Below are 20732 nucleotides of genomic sequence, written 5' to 3'. Positions count from 1 at the left end.
AGAGGGAGCCGAGCTGATCCAAGTCCAGCACCCACCGGTCCCTGGTGAAAGGCGAGATGGAAGAGGGAGCAGAGCCCCCTGAGGAGAAACAGACCTTGGAGCAGCTCCTTAAGGGAAACAGAGACTTGGAGAGTGGAGGAGAACCAGCAATCGGAGCTTCCCTGCTTAGGAACAGGCTGGAGAGAGATGCAGCGATGCAGAATTTCAGTGGTGGGTGTAACTGCTCCCCGCCCCCCATGCAGCAGGGACCTAATTGCTCCAATGGACTCAGCTCGTACCTGCAGCGAGTGCTCTCTTGTGTGGCCCTTGCATGTGAGTTTTTAGGACACACATGTCGTATCCCCTTGAACATTTGGCGCACGTCTCCCTCGGTCACTCCTGGCACGGTTCTTTCCTTCTGTTTGTTTGTAAGGGTCAGATCCTCTTTCCCGTGTGTGAGCAGCAGGCAGGCTGAGTGGTGTACACACCTAACACACGCAGAGCCCTGTCTCTGTGCAGGGCAAGGAGCAGGTGTAGCTGCTGTGGCCACAGCGCATTCATTTGTGTTTTGCCAGTGCACTTATCGTGCCATCAGAAATGTGGCTCTGGGTGCTGGGCACGAGTATTGCTAAGACTGAACTCCCACAGGGGGTTCCCTGGATTCACTCTCCCTGGACCAGAGACTCTCTTCCAAAATTCCCTCCAACCTTCTGTTATTAATCATGACAGCCCTGGATATTTATGTTAACCATATAAATGCCTAAATTCTTGTTCTCAATTTCCTGTGGCAGTGAGTTCCACAGTCTAATTATACGTTGGCTGGAAAAATGGTTCTTTTCCCACCTTTTTAATCTCATTGAATGTCTATTTGTTCTTGTGTTAGGAAACAAGGAGGACACTGGAAAGGAGCTAACTACGCCTTTAAGGGACAGGCAGGAGGCTACAGCTGGGACAGCCTGGGGTGTAATCAAGGAGGCCCTGCCCCCCCCCCCCCCCCCCCCCCAGGCCTGGGCTTCATAAAGGGAGCTGGAGGAGAGCAGAAGCCATGTAGGCTGTAGTGGGCTCTTTCAAGCTTTAGAGACCAGCCTGAGACTTGGTTTTATGGGGGTTAACTTGGGATCCCTGACTCATGGTCCTGAGGTGAGGACCGTATGAGCTGTGTATTGTAATTGCTCCTGTCCTGAAGCCTTACTAAAAAGGGACATGCTGTTTTGTTAATTAGTGTTGGCTTTGCCTTGCCCTGGGCTGTTAAAGTAAATGTACTGCTGCCAATCAAGGGAAATTAAGGAGGGGTGCACCCAGAGTTCCACACTAGGCCACAAGGGGGTGTGCAAGGACTGCCCACACCTTCGGCCCATCAGAAGCTCCTAATGTACTTTCCCTGTTCCATCCATTATTGTATAGACCAGTGGGTCTCAATCAGGGATACGTATTATGCCCCTGGGGATACGCAGAGGCCTTCCAGGGGGCACATCAACTCATCTAGGGACTTGCCTAGTTTTACAACAGGCTACAGAAAAAGCACCAGCATTTAATACAATGATTTGTTTATACTGCTCTATAGGCCATACACTGAAAGGTAAGTACAATATTTGTATTCTAACATTGATTTTGTAATTATATGGTAAAAATGAGACCGTCAAACCCCTTCCCCCAACCCAGGAACTCTAAACTTTGCCAGGGATTGCCCAGAGGTGAGTTTCTTTGCAGTGAAGTGGTTAAATTTCAGGGAGGGGCTGCAAGTGGTTTTATTTAACCCTCTCCCTGCTGCTTTACCCGGCAAAAGAAACCTGGATCAAGGTCTAAATGATCCTTGGATGCAAAACCCTCAGCGTTAAGGCCAGCAGGTCACCCGCAGTCAGGGGGGCTGGTTCCCCCTAGTGGCCATTCTGTGGAATTGACTGAATTACACACCACTCTTAAACCTCTTCCTCCCTCTCCTGTTGCATAAAACATGTAACTAGCAGCCTTGTGCCCAGGGTAACTCGCTGCCACAGGCTGTTACTGAAGCCCAGAGCTCAGCAGGATTCAGAAAAGGATGGGACCTTGACATGGATAATGAGACCATCCAGAGTTCTCCTGGAGAGGGTTCAGTGCTCAGGGGTACGAACCCTCCTGCTTCAGGCCGTGAGCCAGCCACTGACTGAGAGAAGTGTCCTCTTGACCCCTCCGGGCAGGTTATTCTCTCTGAATCAGGATACAAATAGAAGGAATATGAACCCTCCTGTTTTGGGGCCTAGCCACCCTGACTGCATTTTGGAGGAAACGTTCTCTGGAGCAGGCTCTCTCACCACTGCCCATGAGATAGGGTCGCCGGACAACTGGTTTTTGACCAGAATGTCTTGTTGAAAAGGGTCCCTGGCGGCTCCAGTCAGCACCCTGACTAGGCCATTAAAAGTCCGGTCGATGGCGCAGTGGGGCTAAGGCAGGCTCCCTGCCTGCCCTGGCTCCGTGAGGCTCCTGGAAGTGACCAGCATGTCCCTGCGGCCCCTAGGGAAGCTCAGCGCTTTGCCCCCGCCCCGAGCGACAGCAGGAACCGCAGCCAATGGGAACTGCGGGGGCGGTGCCTGTGGGCACAGGCCGTATGCACCGCACAGAGCTGCCTGGCCACGCCTCCACCTAGGGGCTGGACGTGGCAGCCACTTCCAGGAGCCTTAACTGTACTATGCCACCAATCAGGAGCTGCCTGAGGAAAGCACCGCCTGGCCGAAGTCTGCACCCCGAACCTCCTGCCCCAGGTCAGAAACCCCTCCCGCACCCTAACTGCCTCCCAGAGCCTGCACCCCAAACCCCCTGCCCCAGGTCAGAACCCCCTCCTGCACCCTAACTGCCTCCCAGAGCCTGCACCCCAAACCCCCTGCCCCAGCCCAGAGCCCCTTCCAGTAGGGTGACCAGACAGCAAGTGTGAAAAATCAGGATGGGGGTGAGGGGGTAATAGGAGCCTATATTAGAAAAAGACCCAAAAATCAGGACTGTCCCTAGAAAATCGGGACATCTGCTCACCCTACCCTCCAGCACCCTGAACTCCTCATTTCTGGCCCCACCCCGCTGCCCGCACCCCCAGCTGGAGCCTGCACCCCGTCCCGCATCCCCAGCCCAGTGAAAGTGAGTGAGGGTGGGGGAGAGCAAGCGACAGAGGGAGGGGGGCTGGAATGAGTGGGGCCTCACGGGTGGGGCCTCAGGACAGGGGGCAGGGCAAGGGTGTCCGTGGCTGAGTTGGGGTCGGGGGAGGGGCGCCTCAGCAGGTCCCGGCCAGGTGGGTTCCCTGAGCACCTGCATGGTGCTAAATAGGCCGCTGCGCGGGCGCACAGCTTACAGAGAATTTAGATCAGCCAGCAGCCCCCTTCCCCTCCTCCCCCAGGACACAGATGTACCAGTGAGGCTGCACCCACCCCTGACAGTGCAGGGGCTGGGCCTGCCCCAGAAACACCCTGGGGTCCTGCCCCTCTGCGCCGGGTGTGGGGCTCAGCCCAGCAGGATCCAAGCATGGAGTGTGTGGGGGGGGATCCAGAGGTTTCTGTGTCGGACAATCTGGGTGCGGGCAGCTCAGGGGAGGGTCTGGGTGTAAGAGGGAGCTGGATGCACAGGGACTCATTGGGGGGGTTCTGGATGCAGGGGCAATGGGACTCTGCAGGGGCTCCAGGTGAAGGTGCTTGGGGCCCATCAGGATGGTCCAGGTGCCGGGGGGTAGGGTTCATTGGGGTGGGGCTCGTTGGGGTGCAGGACTGGGTGTCTGGATGTGGGGGGAGCTCAGTGGGGGGGATCTGGGTGTGGGAGTCTGAGGCACAGCTGGGGGATCTGGGGATGGAGGGGTCTGGATGCACAGGGATTGGGCGGAAGTGGGAGCAGCTCCCTGTACAGTGATCCCTCCCCCTGTGGCTGGGGGGCAGGAAGCGGGAGTTGGGGGTGTGTGTGGCACTTCCTGCGGCCAGGGGACATTTCTGGGGGTGGATCTGACCTGCCCCAGCTCCTCTGAGAAAGAGGCTGTTCTGTGCAAGGTAGAGGAAAGTGCAAGGTAGAGTTGAGTCTTCCCCAGCCGGGACTAGCACCTGGTGCAAGGTAGGATGCACTGGCTGGGGTGTCCCCAGCCCTGCCCCCCACTCCTGTGGTGATTTACCTCTCTGCCAGCTGCTCTGGGCACCTGACACGACACACCTGCGCTGCTGGGGAGAGGCGTGTGACCGCTTTTGCAGCTTCCCTTTGCTTCCCTGTCATTTTTCTGTGGGAAAGCGAAAATTCTGCGGGGGACATGAATGTGGCAGTGCAGTTGGTGCAGAATTCCTCCAGGAGTATTAGTGCCAGAACAATCGAAGTCTCCACAGCAGTTGGCTGTGCTTGAATCCGTTCCACGTGTGCTTATCTCTTTCACACGTGGGTGCGACTGTAACACAGTGATTAACTGCATTTGGACTCAGGCTATAGCTTCAGGCTCATGCCTGTGGTAGGAGCTTTGCTTCTCCATGAAAGTGAGTGCGAAACCACATAGGAAGTAAAGACACACGACAGGCCTGACAGGCAGGATGAGAGCCAGACACACCTCGTGGTGACCCCATAGCTAAGCTTCTAATGAACTACATCCTGTGATCAACTCCATCTTGTCAGGCTGCTCCATCTGTTTCAGAGAGGCTGCTTTCCCCTGGAAGTTTCCCATGCACGTTCTCTAGCCAGAGGAGATCTCTTGTCTGCACATGCAAAGTTTGAGCTCGATGGCTGTGACTTGCCCATGGTCGCACAGGGAGTCTGAGGCAGATCTGGGAACTGAGCCCACATCTGCTGAGTCCCAGCCCAGTGCCTTAACCCCAAGGCCAGTCTTTCTCTCTCAATCTCTCCGGGTTGAGTTTAGCTTTGTAAATCCATCAGTGTCTCCACCCATTGGGTAACTGACTCTACAAGGTTCAAGGCAGGAGCAGATCAGCTGCTCGTCCTCACGTGACGGTGCTGCACGGCCCTGCCCTGCCCACGTCTCCGTCCCTAGCTCCGCCCCCTTTCCAGTGCTTGGGCTGCACTCCCAGGATCGCAGGGATTGGCAGACCGGGGGTCCCTCTACCCCCTCTCCTGTCTGTGACACTGGCCAGCACCAGAGGAAGGAACAAGACACTCTGCAGTTCTAGGATAACCTGTCCCCAGGGGAGGTCCCTCCTAACCCCACTCCACCACCTCCTCCCTCCTTGATCCTTCATCTTCTCCCCCTTGGGCCTACAGGGTTTTGTTCATGCAACCCCCAGTGTCTGGATTGGCCTCTCTCTCCCAGGGATCAAAGGATCCTCTCAATCCACCTTCAAACCTCACTTCGCTGGGCCAGCTCCCATCACCGCCCTTTGTTCTGCTGCTACCAGCTCCTCCCCCGGGGCCTCACCTCAGTCTCGGGTTTAATGACCTGCCCTGTCATGCTACACAACACTGGTTTGGCATCTTCCTGTCGTTACTCTTCGTCCATCCCCACGCCCATTCCCTGCAGCCCTGCATGTACCAAGAGTGGGTGAGGCTGGTCTTTGGGACACAGGCAGAGCCCAGGGAGAGGGAGGTGAAAGCAGCGAATGGCAGCACCTAGCACGGACAGGAAGTGCTGATCTGAGCTAGCCCGCAGCACCAGAGGATGCTGATGGTGTGAACAACCCGCCTGGGTACTATGCAATTTCTTGATCAAAGGCAATTTCCTGTGAGAGCCCCTGCTCATGTGTTTGCTGAAGTGGCTACAAAAATTTCCAGCGAGCTCTCTGGCTGGCTGCAGTCCTTCCTACTGTCGAACTGCCTGCACTAATTCCCAAAACCTCTCTACTGACCTGTCGGATTGTAGCAGCACGAGTTGGTCAAACAACATTCTAGCAAATGAACGCAGGTCACTGATATGTAAACACTGAGGGAAAATCCTCACCCCACAACACAACCTTAACTCTGCCCTCTTTGAGCCCTGCCCCAGCCTGCCACTAAGACACATACCAGCACTCTGCTTTCAGATATGCTACAGGACACGCTGAGCACAAAGCCAGTGAGTGCGGTAGGACAGAGAACTTTGGGGGTGTGGTGGATGATCAGCTGAACACGAGCGCCCAGTGCGACACTGTGACCAAAAGGGCTATTGTGATCCTGGGGTGTATAAACAGGGGAATCTCGAGTAGGAGCCGGGTGGTTATTTTACCTCTGGATTTGGCCCTGCTGTGACGGCTGCTGGAATCCTGTGTCCAGTTCTGGCGCCCGCAATCCAGGATGATTCAAGGATTGGAAAACGCGGGCGGGTGCATGTGACAAGCACCAGCAGGAACTGATCCAGGTAGCTTCAGAGCCAGAAGTGTGAACCTCTCTACAGTGTGAACAAGAGAGTCAGGGACTGTACGTGGGGCTGTGACAGACCCACATCCTCTGCAGATCCAGCACAGCTGAGGCTATGGAACAGTGATTTATACAGGTCCATACATCCCCTCCCACTGCTGCCCCCAATGCTCTGGGGGGGTTTCAGCGTTTCCCAGAATGCACTGCTTCTGGGGGCTGAGCTGAGAAGAGCAGGATCAGTACCCAGAGGACATCGCAGTGGAAACGGTTTAGGACGCCGCTAGTGCGGACGCAGGGCGAACGTGCATCAGTTTGAAACCCGGTTCAGCACGACTAGCCACGGGGCCCTGACCCATTTGTATTCAAAGTCATTCTGTCCAACCAGTGCAGCTCTCCAGCACAGTCCAGGGGAGGGTGGAGAGAGATGTAGCTAAGACCACACATGCGCTTGGTACCTGCATTTCCTGTGTGGTTTCCCTTGAAGAACGGTCAGTGCTCGGGAAAGCCCTGAGCTGCACAGACCAAGTCTGATGGCGAGTTAATGGGGGGCCTCCTTTCCCCCCTCTGAGCACCTGCTGGGAAATCAAACCAGGGACGCACTTGGCCAATGGAGGACGAAGAGGGCTACACGGTATTAAACCTCCGGCCGAAAGAGAGACAACCAGGCCGCCCCCCGGGAGCTGGGCCCCAAGGTAAGTGACTGAGCATTCTCCCAGGGCATCTACTTTCACAACGCAGCAATTACAGGGTGGGGCTGGGGCTTCAAAGAGACCCAAGGGAGCTGAAATTTACTAGGAGAGTTGGGCGGCCAACTCCACTGGACGGCTCTGACAGTCCCAACCAGGGCCTTTGCATGCCGCATGTCAGAAGAGATGAGTGAAAGTGTCTCAGGGGGAGTGGATGACTCCCTGGGAGTAAGAGTGGCAGAATCTGGCCCTTAATACTGTATTTCCAATGTCACAGCTAAGGACTTGACTCAGCAAATACTTACTCCTTGGTGTAGGGTTCACTACGCTGCATAGCACCGTTCAGGGCCTAAACTTCAAACGATAACTAACATTTCTCACAAGCTGATGTTGACTCAGTGGAGCTCCAGCAGTGACTCCATAGAGACATTAAGCAGAAGGCAGTTTTCAGCACAAGCCTGATTCTGAGTGAACTTCACCTCCCCTTGTAACTTTCGTAGAGGTTGGGAAATCTCTGTTTAGCCCGAATTGTAGGTATGCATGTTGTAGCTGTGTTGGTACCAGGATATGAGATAGACAAGGTGAGTAATGTCTTTTATTGGACCAACTTTGGTTGGTGGAAGAGACAAACTTTCCAGTCACACGGCGCTTTCCTTCAGGTCTGTATAGCTCGAAAGTGTGTCTCTTCCACCAAATAAAGTTGAGCCAGTAAGAACATAAGAACGGCCATACTGGGTCAGACCAAAGGTCCATCTAGCCCAGTATCCTGTCTTCCAACAGTGGCCAACACCAGGTGTCCCAGAAGGAATGGACAGAACAGGGAATCATCAAGTGATCTGATAAAGGATATTATCTCATCCCCTTTGTCTCCCTGAAATATGTGTGTCTTTCTGAGGCTAGGGGAGGATTTTCATTGAAAAGTTTGGGATAAATTGACAAGCTGTATTTTCAATTCAAAGGCGGATGAAAAGGAGTTGTGTTTTCTCCACGCAGAATTCCATATAGTTTGTTCTGTAAAATCCATAATAGTTTTATTCTTTAGTGAGAAAACGGTTCTTGTGGCTAAGACATTCACCTGCTGCTGGGTTCAATTCCCAGCTGTACCACTGGCTCCCTGGGCAACTTGGGGCCAATCACTGTAACTCCATGCCTCAGTTTCCCCTGCTGCAGCATGGGGATGAAAACAAAGGCCCTTATTTTTAAAAAATATTTCCTGGGAATTTATCAGTGTTTATTCTAAAAAAAATTTAAATGGGTTCAAATCGGTAAAAACTGAAAACAAGAGGCAGTGGGTGGCTCAGAGGGGGGCTTGGTCTATTGGGGGCCCAGGGAAAGGGGGATACTCATGATGTAGCAGTCTGGTAGTCTCCACTATCGAGATACTGCTCATCTTGTTCCCCCACGGCTCAGGGGAAGCGGACAGGGCCAATGTGAAGGGCTGGGGTGAGGAGGGGAATAGAAGGCTGCATACTGAGTACTGGCCCTCCTGCCAGACAGAGCTTCCTCCCAATCCGGGCCCTTCAGCACAGCCCCATCTGCTCCCTGGGCCGTGCTGAAGGGGTGAGGTCAGGAGGGGGCTCTTTGCGGAGACGGGAGAGGTTCTGTGTGGCTGGTCTTGGCTGCCAGGACCAGGCTCCCTGCCCATCTCGCTCTCCACGGCAGAGAGACCCGGCTGCTTCCCCTGTCAGATGGAACCTGCGCAGGAGAAGTAGATGGGACTGCGCTGAAGGGCCAGGGTCTGGCGGAGTGTTCAGCACTTAATGTGTGCGGTCTTCTCTCCCCGCCCACACACATCCTCCCGCGTCCTTCAATTTACGTTTCAGTTCTTCTACTTCTGCAAAAAATTCTTGGGGCCCAAAAAAAGCCAAATTCGGGTGGAAAATCAGTACAACCTGAATCCTGGCTTTTCAAAACTTGGGAAACTTTCAGAGAAAAATGAGTAAATACTGAAAATGAAGGGGATCCTTGCGTAAGAATCATAATCCTTTCTTTGCCTAGTCTATTCAGATCACATGCTCTCGTATTGTGTTCGTGTTGGTGTGTAGCGCAATGATGTTCAAATAGCCTACTGATGGGTGAACTATAAGAATCCGAATGGGCTCCTGATATTGGCTGGCTCTTACTGTAACATTAGTAATTAACTAATAACCTGGGTGTCAATAAAAATTCAAACCAACACGTCCAACTTTTATGAATTATGGACTCCAATTTTAAGAGGTAGTTGAAAAGGAATACGTTTGGGGCAGGTCTCTGGCCTGGGTTACACAGCAGGTCAGATCGCAGTGGTGTCCCTCCAGGCCTTGAAATCTACTAATCCAGAAGTTACTCAAAGTCAGATGATTTGATGCTGGGAGCACTGTGACTTCTGCCAGGGCAATTATAAGCGTTGCTGGAAGGCCCAAGACTAAACAAGCTTCATTTAAAGTAGAGCTGGTTGAAAATGCTACACATTTTTTTTTTTTACAAAATTCTTTGAAGTTTTTGTTTGCCGGTTTGAAGCTGAATTATGTTTCTAATTTTTAAAAATTGTCATCAAAATATTGAATTGAAATTTTTTAACTTTTTTTTTATTTCCCCCTCTTGTTTTTTCTTTCCTTTTCCCATTTTGCCACTGAAAAGGGGACCCCACCCCTTTTCAATGGTAACATGTGAAGAAAAAAGGATGGAGGGAAGGAAGTGGGGGGGAGGGTGAAGGGAAGGAAAAAATAAACATTTTCCCTTTCATCAAAAAAACATTTTTGAAGCAACACATTTTGCCAACATTTTCATTTAAAATTTGTAAAAAAAAAAAAAGATGATTTGAACAAAAATTCCTACCATCTCTAGTTCAAAGTGAAAAGTAAACCTCGATACTGTTCGTATGGAAGACAGCCTTGAAAATTTGGAATTGCCAATTCTACATAAGCCAGAGTGGCTTTCTATACAAGTTGTTCACAGCATACACAAAAAGAACTTAGATAAAAACATATCTACTCTTGCTGGAAGGTTGCAATGTAATATAACTTTATTTTGTAGACTTCAGAATGAGAATGCACAAGAACCAAAAACAGAGAGAGACAAAGCAGGCTGCTCCCTAAGACACACCAGCACAGCTCACTCCACCTTACTCAAGCCTGGTTCTCTGCAGACTGACTGTAATGGCACATTTCCCTACAGCACCCACTAGCCTGCAAGCAGGACCAGGAAAACCCCTGAGGATTTAAAGGGGTAGTTTGTAATTTTAACACAGTTTTCCACATATCACAACTGGGATGGCTGAAGCACAGATTTGCTGTGTAGCCACATGGGCAAATACCCATCATCACCGCCTTTATGTAACACTGTCAGTGAGTCAGAGTGACTGTTAATTTGTTATCTGGCTGATAGTAGGTGGTATTATTGTTTGCAGTGGTGGATAGCCATGTTGGTCCCAGGATATTGGAGTGACAAGGTGGGTGAGGTGATACCTCTTATTGGACCAACTTTTCTTGGTGGAAGAGATAAGCTCTGAAGAAGAGCTCGGTGTTTCTGAAAAGCTTGTCTCTCACCAACAGAATTTGGTCCATTAAACGATGTTACCTCCCCTTCCTCTCGTAGGTATCGTTAGAGTTTGCATCTGCTTCCCTGTACATTATTCTGGTTATCCCCATACAGCTGAAACGGCTGCTCCTGATATTACCTGGATACTGCATGGACTCCACAGCAGAGTCTCATGTCTCACTGTTATCCCTTCCCCTGGATGTTGACTGTGCTTCAAATATTGACAGTTGCAGATTTCCGTCAGTGTCCCCACTGGATTCGAATTGCTCTAGGGGTCGGATGGGCTGGGAATATTGTCCTGCTGGCAGCTGTGATAGCGCTGGGGCTGCGGGGTGAGTAGTTCCAGGACATGTATCCCTTTGCACAGGTATGTAACAGTGCGCCATGAATTCTCCTTCCTCCACAATGCCATCAAGCTTCCACTTCAGCTTCCAGTGTGTCTGTGATTAAAACTCCAGGCACATCCTCGTCGTCAGGTGTATCCAGCTCTGATGTCCATGCGAGTCCTGGGACCTGCCTAGACCATGTCGCTGTTAAACGTGTAGGGAAAAGGGGACTGCACCTTGCAATGTGTGATGAAAAAGAGTCTCGTTTGTTCTCTGTCTCACTCCAGCTCTCTAACCCTACCCTAGATTCAACAGATACAGTACTTAGTGGGTTTAACACTAGGGTTTGTAACACCTGGCCAGGTTTTCCCAGGATCGTCCCTTTAAATCTGTCCAGGTGCTCAGTACACACTGCCAGCTGTCTAGTTATACGGGCTCAGGATCATCCCAGATGTCCCAGGTTTTTGTTCCTCACAGGTGACAACCCCATTAAACACTCAGTTTTCTCCAACCCCTCTTGTCATTGACGCTGGTGCTGTTTTGAAGTTTTCCAGTTACAAGTCCCTTGTGAAGAATGGACCAGAGCAGCAGTGAATACCCTGCATCGCGATGGGGCCAGTCACAGACCCACCAATGGAACTAAGTGCGACACTGGCCTGGAGGATTTCCTGTCTCGCTTGAAACAATTTCTGTGTGAACCTTCCTACAGCAGCTCACCAGGTAACCTCAGTTCATTCGGTACCAGTGCGGCTTCCTGCATTGCAGTGACATCTAGTGGTGAGTTTGTAATTTAGGGTGCACAGAACAGGTAACTTCAATATATGCAGTAAATATTCCGTTGCTTATGAATCTTGCATCCCAAGGGTTAAGAGATCCCCTAATCCCTTTCCTGTATCCCATTTTATACACACCAGTGTCCGGCAGGGGAAAGAGATTGCCCTATGGCGTAGCTATCTCTCTACCATAAAACATCTGGCAACAATATGCAGCCATCTCTGGGGAGAAACCTTCTGGCTTCTTAGCAGCACACAGCAACACTGTACACAACAGCTAAGGAGCAGAAATGTCCAACTGAAATTTCAGGGGGGAATTAAGGGACGGGAAAGATGTAGCTACCCAAACCGGTAAAGCAACGTCACTGTTCAAAAGAGGCAATGAGATGTAATAACCTCGTTTTGATTTCACCATCTGAAAGACTGGAAGAGCTGATGAGATCAAAACACAGAGGTGCTAATTTTCAGTGCCCCAAGCCGTACTGCTGCGTTTGGAATGGCAGCAGCTGAGAGCCCAGAAACAAGTTACTTTTCTAACAAGAGTTGAACTCCATGAACTAGATTTTCTTTATTTCTCAAAGAACAGCCTTCCCATAACTCATCCGAAAGATGTGAGATGAGAGGGTCTGTAGAGAGCCCTCAGTGAGAAATGTGGCTTTGCTGTGCCAGGAAAGAATTGTTTAAGAAATAAGTGTAAGTTACTGATTGGAAACATCATCATGAGCAGGCAAAAAATGTGATCTTCATTAATGTTTAGCATTTAGATCCCCTTCCACTGGAGCATCACAAAGTGCTTTACAGTCTCAGTAGATTCAGCTTCCCAACCCCTAGAGGTCATTATCCCATTTTCACTGCAGGGGAAACGGAGGCACACACCGATGAAGTGACTTGCCCAAGGTTAAGCAATGGATCAGTGTCAGAGCTGGGATTAGAACCAACCTTGCCCAGTTCCCAAGACCTCTGCTTGGACAGAGGTCCAAACTAGGCCAGTGCTGCCTTTTCTCCTGATTTTATGGGTGTAGCTATCCAGGGACATGCATGAATAAATGTATATGTATCTCCACACAACCCTCAATTGTCAGGGTGTTTCCTGCACACCAGCAGATCATCACTCTCCAGCATGCTTCCCCACCACCTACCTTTAAGATGCACCAGAAGAAGGGAATGGCAACCTTTTTGCTGGACAGCTCTAGTTTCAGATTCTGCATGATCTTTGGGTGGACGGGGGAGATTGCATTCATCGACAGTCCATAACTTGGATTTACATACATCCTCAATCTAATGATTTCCACGTTCAGATAAAAGCACCAAATCCCCACACCGTTCCACCCATGAACTGCCATTATCCAGTACCAGGGGGCTGGCGGACACCTTTACCAATGCACCTCCACCCTGGGCTGTAGTGCGTCCTGCCATGTGAATACTGGGCCTGACCTTAAACAAAACTAGAGAGAAATGGCCTTGATGGAATTGGACTGGTCCTGCTTTGAGCAGGGGGTTGGACTAGATGACCTCTTGAGGTCCCTTCCAACCCATATATTCTATTCTATGATTCATTGAATGTTGAAAATGAAGATTCTATACAGACATCTCTGTCTTCATTCCCCACTCCAGAGGGCTCCAGGTGCAGACTCTGCCCCACGGAATGGCTCATGCATGAGGGAAAATGTTACTGGGCATCTAAAGAGAGTCGAATTTGGCACAAGAGCCATGATGATTGCTCAGCAAAGAGTTCTCGCCTCCTGGTGATCCAGGATCAAAAGGAGATGGTAAAGTAAAAGGAAATTTACATCAACTTCAGCCGGGGTAATGGGTCACTAATTAAAATATCATTGCCCCTATTTCTAACAGCGCAGCTGCTCCTCTGCCAAGCAGAAGCAGCATGCCAGGGCCTTGTTGGGTGATTTCCAGTGCAGGAGAAGTCAACGACATGGAGTCTGGGACTACTTGCTATATTCACACATAAACACCAGTCCTGGAACAGAGATGGTCAAACAGCATGCCGGGCAATCCTTTCTCCCGGGCATCTAAGCCCAACCCCAATGGCCAGTTCCCAGTGAGCACCTCTGCCTCCAGAATTGACCTGTCTTTCGAAGGAAGTAGCTTTGGTTCAGGTTCAAGAGGAAGAAGTGCTGACTGTTTCTCCTGATAGCCACTGAAGATCAAGAGCATGTGTCCAAAGGGAGTATGCAGGGAATTCTAGCAACTTATGGCATGTTCACCCATTCCCTTCTACTTTACAGGATTTCATATCCAGTGTTACACAGGACACAAATCCAGTTTGGCTGGGACTCACCATGACCTCCCCAGAGTGGAAGTGGACCTGGCTGGACAACTCCCTTCTAGATCAAACACTGTGAGAGTTTGCAGGGGATTACTATTTTCTATTAGCTGAGGGGGAAATAGTTCAATTTTCTGATTTGACAGGGACAAAAAGTGGTACGCTACCTCCTCTGTCACTAAGAGGAATTGAAGGTCATGACACAGGTCAGTAGGAAGGTAATTTTCTCTAAGGTATTACTATGTATTTGGCCCTATTTGAGTTGGTGCAAATCTGCCGGAGCTCCATTGGAGTCAATGGGGCCAGACCCCCAGTTGGTATGAATCAGTTGTACCTGTAGTTAATTCCGCCAGATCCCCAGCTGGTGTGAATTGCCCATAGCTCCACTGACTGAGGGACTGGTGACCCACTGTGCTAGGCATTGTACACACACCTATAACAAACAGGGTCCCTCCCCCACAGAGCTCTCACCATATAGGTATATGACTTAGTTGCGGGTTTCACCTATTACTTGGCTAACTATGGGTCTAAGATCTTTCTTCTGCAGCTATCACGGGGGTACTTAGAGAGTGAGGCGGATAAGTCTTGCACTCACTGTAGGAAAGGGGAACAACACTTGCTACGATTGACTAACTTCACCTTGTTACCTGCCATCCAGCCAGTTACGAAACAGAAGCTGACCAGAGCTTTCTTTGGTTGCAAGTTAGACAGGCCAGATTCTCTGGGCATGTGTATCCAGTACCCTCACAAAATGTCACGTCTCTGTGTCTGTAAAAAGCGACAAAGAGTCCTGTGGCACCTTATAGACTAACAGATGTATTGGAGCACAAGCTTTCATCAGACGCATCTCTGTGTCTGCAACTCAGCTGTTAGCTCACATAACGGGTGACCTAGATTCTCTGGCTCTGATCTTGCCATTGGACTCGGAGTTATTCAGTCTGCTTGTGGACCAGCCCATACGCCCACGCTTCACGGCGGTGCTGATTGTGGTAACCAGTCTCTGCAAAACTCCCTTATACGTCCATGTATTTTCTACGCTTTTGCCTGTAACACATTTCCAAGTGGGCAAGAACCGCCCACGCCTTTCCTCACCCCGTGATGGCAAACAAACCCTAGACTCCTTTCAGCTGCATAATCCAAAATGCCTCTGCATCATTCGATAACCTGCTTCCACAAGGTACACAAATGTTCTCCTATTTCAGGATTTTAAGAGAACACACCCATTAATGTGACTAGATCATGCATTCAGAACATGAAGGGGCCTGCATTTGAGTTTACCTTCTGCTCCCAGCACACAGCGTCTCTGTGTCAAAGTACTATCTGATCAAAGCTTGAAATGTTCAGGATTTCCACCCCCGCACCGCCTCCCTTGCTCAACCTCTGCTCAGGCACAGTGGAAAGGGCGGGGTAGCACTCAGGGAGGCAGTCGCTGACCCCAAAGTAACTTAAAGCTGAAGGGGGGGAAAGGGAGATGGAAAAAATCGAATGTGTCTTTAAACTTCAATTCCAGCTGGCTCAGCCACCAAATCTGACCTTGATGCTGGAATCTCTGGGTGCTGTTCTGTGGCCTTGATGATCACAATGGGTCTTTCTGGACACCGAAATGCAGAGTAGATGATCCTAACGGTCTGTTAATCTAAGATAGGACTACAAACACTAAAATACCTTAATTGTCTGGTTCTTGCATGGTGTCACTACAGGGCAGTGTTAAGGTTGTTTCATTTGCCAACTCTGTATTTCCATGCCTGAACAGGCCTTTTAAATATAACCTTAATTGTGGATTTCCTGGGTTTAGAACACTGATTTTGGGGATAATTGCAAATCCCTCTAATATATTTCACTCTAAATTACTGATGTGTGTACTCAACCTTCACTCCACCTTAACCTGGTCATTTATGTCTGGGAATTATTACACATTTGTTGCTATTATTACTCCTGGGGAATTCTGTGCCAAAAAATAAAAAAATTCTATACACAATGTTTTAAAATTCTGCACATTTTGTCAAAATAACACAATATAAGCGTGGCCATTTCAATTATTTTGGTAATTTATTTCAAAATACCTGTCAGCAAGTATGTCTGTAACAATACAGACAACAAAAGAGATTCAGGAAATGTTTTTTGACAAATTAATTCCTTACTAAGCATATTTATACAGAACTTTGAGTAATAACTAATTTAAACTACAATACATAAATGTATTTCCCGCACCCCTCAGAAGTAGTGCAAAGGCTTGGGGGAGTCAGGGGGTAACAGAGTCGCTGAGGGAGAGGGAAGGAGCCTGGAGTGAACCTGGAGGGCTGTGGGGTGGAGAAGTATGAATCAATTTTTTGGGAGGGGAGGGGAGAAATTGTTAGAGAGTTGGGGAGTCTCCCCCATGAAGACTCTGGGTGACCCCTAGCCTCTCCCATTCAGTCAGGCACATCTGCCCCTGTCTGTGTCCCCATGTGGCCCTGCACCCCTACTCCCATTCAGCCCCAGCTCAATGTTGTCACCCCACTAGCTCCTGTGCCCCTGCCCGTCTGTTCCCCCACTAGCCCTTCTGAACCCCAGTCTGTGTGACTTCCCAGCAGCCCCAGGCTGTCCACCCCTCTCCCCTCTATACCCTGTGCCTCCTCACCTGGCCCCACATGAAAGGCACCAGAGGAAGGCAGCCTCTGCCCCTTCCTCTCCACAGCTAGGTACTCCAGCCCTGAGCTGCTGCCTTCTCTTCTGGTGCCACAGCAGCCCCTGCTGGATGAAAGGTGTGATTGCAGCACCTTCCTGTCAGAATATATTACTCTGTGGGGGGGAAAAGTCTGCGGGCGATATGAATTCTGTGCGTACGCAGTGGTGCAGAATCCCTCCTGGAGTAAATTATCCTCAGATGGTGAGTGGGTTTTTTTTGAACTAACAGCTAGGATAAGAGAGGACAGATGAAGTTAGAAACTTAGCTTAGCCACCATCATTTTAGGCCTGACTCTGGGCTGAAGGTTCTTTCTGGTTGCAGAAATACAAGGTCTTTAAAAAGACATCTGCATCCTCTGTGCATTTGTATTAAGAGCGCTGATTGCTGTAGCTTTAACACATGACTTACACCCACAACCAGGTCAGCCGGAGTAACTGTTTTGGTAATGTAGACAAGTGTTTTCTGCTGAGACATGCCTGCTCATCACATATCCCCTAGGACACCATAGGAAAAATAGAGGGGAAGGAAGAAAGAAACAGGCATCACAATGTGTGTTCTTGAAGTGAAAGAGCTGTTATAGATTTGTTTAATACATTCAAATTGCACAAATTATGAATTTCTCCTTTGGTCTACAGGTTCCCAGTAGTTGGCCCTGGTGAAAGAAACAGCTGTGGAGTGATAAAAGGGAAGCAGATTCATTCTGAAACCTGCAATGCTGTTGTTAAATGGATTTGTGAGAAGGAAGCTCTCTTGGTGTAATCAAAGGCATGAATGACCCCCTATATGTAGAAATGAAGCAGAAAGAAGGTTTAGTTGTAATCTGTCACTGGTTCAATAGTTTAAGGGATTGTTGTTCTTTTTCTTTTCAAAGCTGGAATAAAAAAGTTCAAAAGAAAAATGTTGCACTCAATGGAAGTTAGGAGCCTCAAGAACTTTGAGGACTGGGGCCTTAATTGCTAGCTCCACTTCTATTTCTCCGGCCCAACAGGAGCTGGGGTTGACTCCCTGAAAAGTCTCTCACCACATACAGGTGGGTGTGCACAGTTGTGAAAAGTTTCATTTTGAAAGTTTGCCTAATGAAGATGGAGACTGCCAGAGCATTTAGCACTTCCTGTTGCATTTCTTTGAGTCCGGTGTTGGAAATAATTTCCCCAATAAATTTAAGGTTACCCTGACGCACTTTCCATGCACACTCGCCTTTATTAGTCCCAAAGGCCATTGGTGTGGGTTACCTCAGTACAAATCTAAGCGTATACACCCATAGTCTAGGCCCTAGCACCTTTGCTGTTTAAGCACTGGCCAAAATATTTACAGTAGGTTCAGGCCCAGGAGGTATCTTCCCATCATGGCCTGACACCATAGGTGCTAGAACTAGGGGTGCTGCTCGCAGCCCTGGCTTGAATTGGTTTTCGTTGCTTGGTTCAATGGCTCCCATACAAATTGTTCCAGCTCCCCTCCCTGACTCCATAGGGGGTACGGAAGAGCTCTGCTGAAGTACCCCTAGAAAACCTTGTTTGTTTAATACACTATAACAAACAAGTGATGTCATTGCTGGTTATTGGACCTTAGCTGATGCACTTTAGGGCCGTACTCTGCTTTCTTCTAGGTTTTCTCCCTTATCTTACTTTGCTATATTTTTTCCTAAGGATTAGGCTACGCATTTCTAGCCAATTATTTACTGCACCCTGTGCGCCATTAACTAGTGGTTCTTTATTTCCCAAATCTTAAATAAGATAACGCTGGTATTCTGAAGGGCCACTCCAAGTTTAACACAAGCAATCCTTTCATCTGGGTTCATTCTTTTTAGTCACATGCTTTGGGTCTATTGCTAGTGCTAATATCCAAACTCAATTAATAACCATACTTCACTCAGACCCAACTTGGGCCTATATTCCTACATCAGAGGCTTCAAAAATATGCATTTGTAGTTACACAGAATATTGGGTTGTGGCTATAACTCAAGGGATGTTAGCAACCAAAAAATCCTTCCTTCCTAGAGTGTTTGAGCTCTAGCCTGCCCAGGATCTAAAAAAAGAAGAAACCAGGGAGTAGTGCTGAACAGAAAGAATGAATCAGCAACTAGAGGAGGACTGGATCAGTGATCAAACCCTGCTCCTCAAATAAGGCAGATGAGGATGAACCAAAATGGCCGTGTGCTGTACTGCTGGGGATGTGCCATCTGAGAAAGTCTGCTCATACCGTTCTCCCAGGGCCAGTGTTAAACCCCAGGTAAATCACAAGGCTAAATAAACCTTTAAAAGTTTGTGGCCAAGTTCCTCAAAACGACAGAACTTTTGACAAGGAAAAACACATACTAGATAATGAAAACGTAAGGCAGATTGGATGCCAGCATAGTATAAAATGGTTACTAACAGGAGCCCAAAGGCTTGAGTGAGAAGTGAAGCCCTGGTGTGGTAGCACTGCATAAACCAGGGGCGTAGCCACGGGTGGGCCTGAGTGGGCCATGGCCCACCCACTTACCATCCAGGCCCCCCCAAATGCTCCCAGGCGGGCAGACAGAGTGGGCTCCCCCATGGGCTGAGTGGGGCAAGTCCCCATGCCCTGGGGAGAGTGCCAGCTGTGCAGGCAGAGTGGGGCAAGCCCCCAATCCTGCCCAGAGGGAGTGCCAGGTGGGAGGATAGGGCCAGCCCCCAGCCACCATTTTCCCAGCAGGAGTGTGTGTGGGGACTGCAGGGGGTGGGGACCCCCCCCCCCCATTGGGCCTGGACCAGGCCCCACAAAACCATAAGCCCCATGGGGGGGAAGGCAGCTCACATCATTGCCCACCCACCTGAAAGCTGGGCCCACCCCATTTTCCTAGTCTAGCTACACCACTGGCATAAACAGAAAGGAAACGATCCCTGTCCAGAAGGGCTTACAATCTAAAGACACAGCCAGACGAAGGTGAGCAAATGAATCTGCTGAAGAACAGGTAGTGCTTTATTAGAGGGACAGTAGCATTTGTTTAGTTGGGTTAGAGGTAGAGAAAAGGAAGAAGCATAAAAGAATAATCATAGCTAGTGGTCTATAAAATCCAGCCTACTGATCAGAGCTAGGAAAGTGTTATAGAAGATGAGCTCTGGACAACCAGAGATGCTGGCTGGGAAGGCTAGCAGAGGTCAATGTCACACTAGGTTACTAGATCATCTGGGTAGGGTGCAGCTAACGTCATGAAGGGCCTTCCTGAAGCCTGAATGGGTTAGAAGGGGGCTTGCTGAACACCGAATGTCTTTATCCCTAAAATTACTAACATTTAGTCCAGGGACTTGAGATGTGGTAGGAGCCAAATCTTAATGGTGTCTCAATGACAATTCAGGGCTGACTCCACACTATGTTAATCACACGGGGTTCTCTGTCTTGCCTTAGGGGACACCATGATTAAAAACAAACAAAAGTCATCAGAAATAACATTGTTTTATTAAACAAAAACCAAACAAAGACACATCCCATTGGTGCTTCAGTGACAATCTCTGCTCTAAGTTTGTAGATGAGCAAAAGAAGTTAACTGAAGGCTAGGCGTGTTTGGTTTATCATAAATAAACAGTAAAATTTAAATTTATAATATATGCAAACTTTAAGCTCATTTACCTTTGCACATTTATAAAGTCTTATAAAGCCAAAGAAAGCAATTACATTCAGTTACTTAAAAGAAGCCACTCAAAGAGCTGCCTTGAGACAAGTTTAATATTTTTTGCCTAATATTCAAATTAAATCTGCTATTTCTCTCCCTTTAGCACGGTTAGTGTAGGTCTCCTCTCCAGGAGCACAATCTCAGCCATTTTAGGGTTGAATAGCAGTGCAATATCCCATTAAAATAATCCCAAGGGGGAAAAAAAAAAAATACAAAATTTAGTTCCTCGGCAGTGCTTTGGCAAACTCACCTGTCATGCAAGAAGCTTAGTGGGGGAGGTGTCTAAAGTAGTGTTGTAGGGTTAGGGTTACCATATTTCAGCAAGCAAAAAAGAGGACGGGAGGAGCCCCGCCCTAGCCCCTCCCACTTCCCGCCCCCCCAGAACCCCCAACCCTCCCCCCGTTCCTTGTCCCCTGACTGCCCCCTCCTGGGACCCCTGCCCCTAACTGCCCCCCAGGACTCCACCCCCTATCTAAGCCTCCCTGCCTCTTGTCCCCTGACTGCCCCAACCCTTATCCACACCCCCACCCCCAGACAGACCCCGGGGACTCCCACGCCCCATCCAACCACTCCCCACCCCCAGACAGCCCCCCCCAGAA

At 49.4% G+C, this 20732-nt stretch overlaps 1 protein-coding gene across 1 annotated transcript; it reads left to right on the top strand.

Moving 5' to 3' along the window:
- The first annotated feature begins 10653 nt into the window (after positions 1–10653).
- On the top strand, positions 10654–17343 carry LOC128848080 (killer cell lectin-like receptor subfamily F member 1). Its single transcript, XM_054047840.1, has 5 exons — positions 10654–10786; positions 11327–11500; positions 13168–13322; positions 13797–13909; positions 17138–17343. Exons 1-5 carry the CDS (start codon positions 10654–10656, stop codon positions 17259–17261), a joined length of 699 nt encoding a protein of 232 aa, XP_053903815.1. The 3' UTR covers positions 17262–17343.
- The last annotated feature ends 3389 nt before the right edge of the window (positions 17344–20732 follow it).

This window comes from Malaclemys terrapin, chromosome 13 (genome assembly GCF_027887155.1).
Source record: "Malaclemys terrapin pileata isolate rMalTer1 chromosome 13, rMalTer1.hap1, whole genome shotgun sequence".
Lineage (NCBI taxonomy): Eukaryota > Metazoa > Chordata > Testudines > Emydidae > Malaclemys > Malaclemys terrapin.
Note: the sequence above shows the minus strand (reverse complement) of the source record. Positions and strands in the feature narration are given on the sequence as shown.